The sequence below is a fragment of the Chrysochloris asiatica genome, unplaced genomic scaffold (assembly GCF_000296735.1).
Source record: "Chrysochloris asiatica unplaced genomic scaffold, ChrAsi1.0 scaffold00102, whole genome shotgun sequence".
NCBI lineage: Eukaryota > Metazoa > Chordata > Mammalia > Afrosoricida > Chrysochloridae > Chrysochloris > Chrysochloris asiatica.
In genome coordinates this window covers 4,493,741-4,499,560 of record NW_006408620.1, presented here as the reverse complement: position 1 = coordinate 4,499,560, position 5,820 = coordinate 4,493,741, and the positions used below count along the sequence as shown (strand labels likewise).

Below are 5,820 nucleotides of genomic sequence, written 5' to 3'. Positions count from 1 at the left end.
CAAAGCAGGGCTGGTGACTGAGAAAGCAGACTAGCTCAGGATGGTTCAAACCAGGCCAAACTGGTGTAAGCTCAGCCTCACAGGAACCCAATAAAACTGCTCCTTGGGGGTCTGTAAGCAGCAGCATGAGACTCTTTCATGAGGAGCTGTGTGTTCTTGTGTAATTAAAAATACAACAAAGCATGAGCAAATTTTGTAAACAATTTGAGCAGAACAAAATGACCTCCCAGCCAGTCTCTGCATTGAAGTGCATGCTCATGTGGACGGAGGTATACTTAGTAGTGGAAATGGGCTCCTAGGCTCCTAGGAAGGTTTCTCCAGGGAAGCTTCCTTCAGCCACTAGCCCCAGGTCAGGCCATCTGGGGAGCTGAGGAAGAGGCTCTGGAGTGACTGGACTTTTGGAGTCTGTAAAATCATTGTGACAGTTCCCAGGATTCTGCCAGACACTCTGAGCCTCTCCCCATCTCAGAACCTGAAAGACTGGATCTATGCCATACCTTAGCAGGTCATAGACGGTGAATCCCATGGGAATGGTTGGCAGGACCTGAGTTACCCCATCTCACAGAGGAGATAACTGAAACACAGGGAAGACATCCATCTTCTCCCCAGGTTCTCTGATGCAGGTGCCAAGGGCGGTCCCTTAGCGCACATGTCCTTTGGGTCTCCACCCATGAGGGACAACTTCCTGCCACCCAAACCCTCCTTTCTTGCAAGGTCAGGGCAGACACAGTAGCCCCCAAACATAGAGGGCTGTGAGGGTCAGACCCTGGACAGCACCCAAGCCGCCATGCCTCCCTACCACATGGGATCATTCCAGCTGTCTCACCAGCACTAATGAGGACTGTGAGGACTGATGATGCAGCCGAGGGCACACCAGCCCTGGACTTGTACCCACCGACTGATACCCGATGGTCCTTACTAAGGCTGTGGCTGCAAACAAGGGGACCCCAGGCACACAGACGGGTCTCCTTCCCTTTAGGGGCAGGCTCTGTCTGCTTCTTTCTCTGTCCCCCCCCCCCTTACCCCGGCCTGTGCCCTCTGATACTGTGGTTGTTGTACAGACTTATGACCCCTATGTACAGTAGGACACAACGCTGCCCGGTCCTGCCATCCTCATGAAATCCAAGCCGTGGTGGCCCATGGCGTGCGCCTTGGCCGAGTCTCAGAACTCAGCCTTTCTCCCTAGTCTCTCTCAGCCTGGAAGTACCACTGAAACTGTCCAGCATTACAGTAGCATCATGGCAGACGTGGGGGCCGACCAGGAGACGCACCAGCTGGGAACTGAGTCCCGGTCTTCCACAGGTTGTCGGTGTGTGCTGTCAGACCAGTGCCGAGAGTGGTTGGTGGGTTTGAACTGCCAACCTGTGGATAGCAGTCCAGTGCTTACCCTACAGAACAACCACAGTCTTCCTCATGGAAGATGGGAATTCAACACTGCCCCCCATACAGCTGTGAAACCCAACCAGTACTGCTAGTTCCAGCGTGGGGGCCCCAGGGGTTACAGTAGAACTGATCATAGGGCTTTCTTGGCTACAGCATTCAAACCACCCAGGGGCCTTGCTTGATACTACTGCATATAAAATTACCACCATCAGATCATTTGTAGCCTACAGCATGACCATCTCATGGAGTTCAACCTTATATGCCAAGGATCCCATATTGTGTGGAATCCAGATACTCTTTCCCTCTGCCCCTCCCAGCCCACACCATGGCCTCAGTGCCCTACTGGTTCCTTCTCTCTCATTGGCTCTCCTTCGTGCCCTACTGCCTGCATGCTGGTTCCTTCTCTCTCATTGGCTCTCCTTGCCCCACTCAGGCTCCAGGACACCGGCCCCCATCCAAGCCCCACAGGCTCCCCTCTGGTGGCCTGCTGTGGGTCTGCTAGTCTCTACCCTCTCTGTGCAGTGCCATGTCTGAGGACAAAGCTCATGTGTGGGAATACTGTCTGCAGGGCAGGCAGTGCCAAACATGCCTCCAGTATTATGTCTCAGAATCTGAGTCATGTCGAAGAATGACTCGCCTCAGGAAACACAGTGCGGTCACGGAGCTTAGCCTCAAATCCCCAACAGATGAGTACACCGAGGCTCGGACTGGCTCAGAGCCCTACTCCCATCCTGGCTGCCGCCCTACACAGTGAACCCAAACCAAACCACTGTGCCATCATGTGAACCCTTACTCACGTCGACCCCGAGGATGTCGGAGCACAACTGTGCCTACAGGGTTGTCAACAGCTGATAGTTCAGAAGTAGATCACCAGGCCTTTCTTTCTTAGTGCCTCTTGGTGGACTCGAACTTCCAACCTGTTGGTTAGCAGTGAGCACATGAACCGTCTGGACCACCCTAAGGGGCTCCCGCCCCGCACAGCCGCCTCACTCACTCTCCCCAGAGCTGGTCACCTGTATGACCCTCAATAGACCCTAGTCATAACAGGCAAGGGGGGCTTCTCCTGGCCTTTCAAGTCACACCAGTGATGGGGGGGCGGTTGGGCCCTGGGTCCTGTACCATGAATACACGGTGGTGTGAGGACAGTGGTTTATCTAAAGACACTTCTCACCATGTCCCCCTTAACACCAGGGATGGGGGCTCTTTGGAAGGACGGGGGCGAGCTTGCTTGGAGGCAGCAGCCAGGTGTGCACTACCTGAGAAACGCATGTGGCTGAAGGGTCCACACACACAAATCACCCAGAGCAGCCCCCCACTCTGCTCCCGGCCAAGTGTGTCCTCTCTTCCACCCACCTGAGGCTCAGTGAGCGGCTGGTAGGTACCGTTGACTTGGCTCCAACTCACAGCAGCCCTGTAGAGGGTTTCCAAGGAACGGCTGGTGGGTTTGAACTGCCAGCCTTGCAGTTAGCAGTCCAGTGCTGATCCTACAGCACCACAGCAGAAGCAGGGAATCACTAAAAAGGGGGGTTCACGATGTTATTATGTAATTACCCTTTCTAAATGGCTAGAGGGCACCCTCTGAGCCCAGTAGCTGAGTCTCGGGAAAGGTATGCGAGGCCACATCATCCTAAACGTATCCCTCAATGCACATGAAGGGAAAAGATGTCCTGGTGGTGCCGTGGGTTAAGCATTGGGCCAGTAACCGAAAGGTGAGCAGCTCAAACCCAGCAACCACTCCACAGGAGAAAGCTGACACTGTGAATGAAGACCGATGGAAACCCATGGGGCAGTTCTGTCCTCTAGGGTCGCTGTGAGTCACAATCAACTCCACACAGCAGGTGTTGGTTTGTTCTGGAAACTCCACCCTCTCTTCCTCTGTCACCTCCCTCCCCAGCACCCAGGAGGCTGCCTCAGTTTACCCGACTCCTGGCTCAGAAGCTTCATTTCCTGCTTAGCGCTGTGTTGTTTTCTCACCATGGTAAAAGAAGCACTTTAGAAATACGCCATTGAGTAGCTTTGCCGTGTGGTGTAGACCTCACCACCAGCTACTTCCCAACACTTTCCAACCCTTCGGAGGGACTCTCAGCTTCTGCCTCACTCGTAACCACTGACAAACTTTGCTCTCTCTGCTTGCCTCGTCTAGATGTTCCCTATTCGTAGAAGCCTCACACAATATAATGTCCTTCAAAGTTGGCGGTTCAAGCCCACCAGCCATTCAGTGGGAGCTAGATATGAGGCCTTCTGCTCCCATGGAGACTTACAGCCTCAGAAACCCCTTACACAGGGTCTCCGTGAGTCCAAACAGATTCAGCCACAACAATGACAATGTTCTCCAGTTTCCTTCCTGTGGGGGCATGCGGGCGGACTTCCCATCATTTTTACTCTGTGAGGCAGCCACTAGGAAGAGGGGAGGTGACCCGGATTCCCTCGGGCCCAGAGTCATCAGGAAGCTGGAAGCGCCTCTTTTACTGGCCTTACAGATAGAACAAGGGGCCATGAGCCCAGTCAGCCACTTCCAGAATCTGGAAAAGGCAAAAACAGGGCCTTCAGTCTATTTCAGCCTCTGACCTAACGGCTCTGATGAATCAGGATCTGGGGTAAACTGTTAACAACCACGGCAAGCATCACTCACAGGGCCACCCCGTGGCTGCCGCCCCGTCCCATCTCAGCCCTCCATCCGCGGGTGCCCCAACGTCAGCCTGTAACCTCCGTCTGTACACCGCCAGCACTGTGTCCCCCCTCTGGGCTAGGAGGGCTTCTGTTTCATTCAGGGGACTGTCCTCAGGGATCCGTGTAAACAAATGAATCAACAGGCCCTTCCAATTCTTTCTGAACCTGGGACACCTCTCCAGGCTAGTTGTGCGCACTCCCCTCTAAGTCCCGGCTTTCTGGACTCTGAGGTCATTCCCTTGTGGGCCTTTTCATACAACACTGATGAGTCATTACAGTCAGACTCAGGCAAGCCCCCAGGTATCCCCTTAGGAGACACTGCGAGAGGAGTCCTGCCCTGTGGCTTACAGCCAATAAAGGCGAGTCTATGAAAGGACATGCTTGTCTTTGTCTCTGAAGATCACTGGAAGGTGGAGAAGCAGGTCAGGGCTAGACTGTTCTTTCTCACCCCTAAAATAGGCTCCGAAACAAGTGCTCCCCTGGCCCTGTGAGCGCTCCCAGGGGACACTGCCTTAACCAGATTCTCCCCTCTGTCTTACAGTGATGTCGTCCCGCCCGGAGAACCTCTGAACAAGAACAATCGCCCCAAAGTGACATCCCGCTTCCCCAAGCTGGCCCGAGGACACCCCAGGGAGACGCGCAACATCGAGCCCCAGAGCGGTGACCTCTGACATGAACAGAGCCCCAGACATGGGTCCCGTGTGCGGCACCAACCTGGTGAACCCTGAAACCAAACCCTCCCTTCCCTGCCAGTCAAATGACACCGGATTAAACTGGTCTCTGTCCTCCGAGAGCCAGCCAGACTCGGAGACACATCAGTCTGTCAGGGGCGGGCAGGAGGGTGGACGCAGAACTCTGGTGTCAAAGGGCCCTGAGAAGGAGACTCGGACCCACGTGGGAGGGAGAATGACTGTTCCCTTCATGTTTTCCTTTTACATAACTGCCTGCTGCATCCTACGAACATTCAGGGACCCGGGGTCTTGTTCAGGGCCTGTTTACCCCTGCCACAGAGGCGCCTCACAGCCAACAGGGCGTGAGGGAGACACACGGCTGAGAGGGCCCATCTGGGACCACACGTCCTGCCCACAGACATGTCCCCAAGGCGCCATCTGCCCCTCAGAGATCAGTCCTCCCCCGATTCTTCCAGCTCACTGGCATCTCCGGGTGCAGAGCGCTGGCAGCCAGCGACATCACCCAGAATCCATCTCCCTCTGTGGCAGAAGAGCAGTTCTGACAAGACCCAGACTGAGGGAGCACGTGTGTGGAAGGCGATGACCAGGCCATGTGGTGGACATGTCCTAGCGGGAGGAAGACTCCAGGAAGGATCCCCGAAGCTCCTGCTGCCTGCTCTCCCCTTGGGTTGAAGAAACCTGGGTGTCCCACGTACGGCCCTCGGGGACATCGCCGTCTCTTCCTCGGCACTGGGCCCGTCTGGCAGTCGGGTTTCTCCTCTTCACACCCAAGTCACACTTCCCTGGATTTGGTTTGCGTCATGTCGGCCATTTTGTGGTGGGTCTTTGATGCCAAGTGAGTGCCGGCCTCCATCTGCTGTTCTGAATGCAGGCCCATACCCCCACCGGAGCCCAGTGATCATGAGACGTGCCCTGGTCCACCAGAGTGGGAATTCTAGAACCTTCTTCCTGGGGCTACATGGGAGCTGCCCAGGCAGTGTTCTGTTTCACCCCACTTCATGATCATGCAGAAAGCCTGCAACGCACCCCCTGGTTGTAGCTCCCAGATGAGCCTGGGACTCACACATCACCCCAA

The 5,820-nt window shown here is 55.2% G+C and overlaps 1 protein-coding gene across 1 annotated transcript in view; it reads left to right on the top strand.

The window, feature by feature from the left end:
- The window catches only part of SNX29 (sorting nexin 29), a 567,324-nt gene extending 562,600 nt beyond the window's left edge, over positions 1 to 4,724 (top strand). Inside the window, exon 20 of the mRNA XM_006867206.1 lies at positions 4,595 to 4,724. Coding sequence (XP_006867268.1) covers positions 4,595 to 4,724 — 130 coding nt within the window. The remainder of the gene's footprint in view (positions 1 to 4,594) is intronic.
- The last annotated feature ends 1,096 nt before the right edge of the window (positions 4,725 to 5,820 follow it).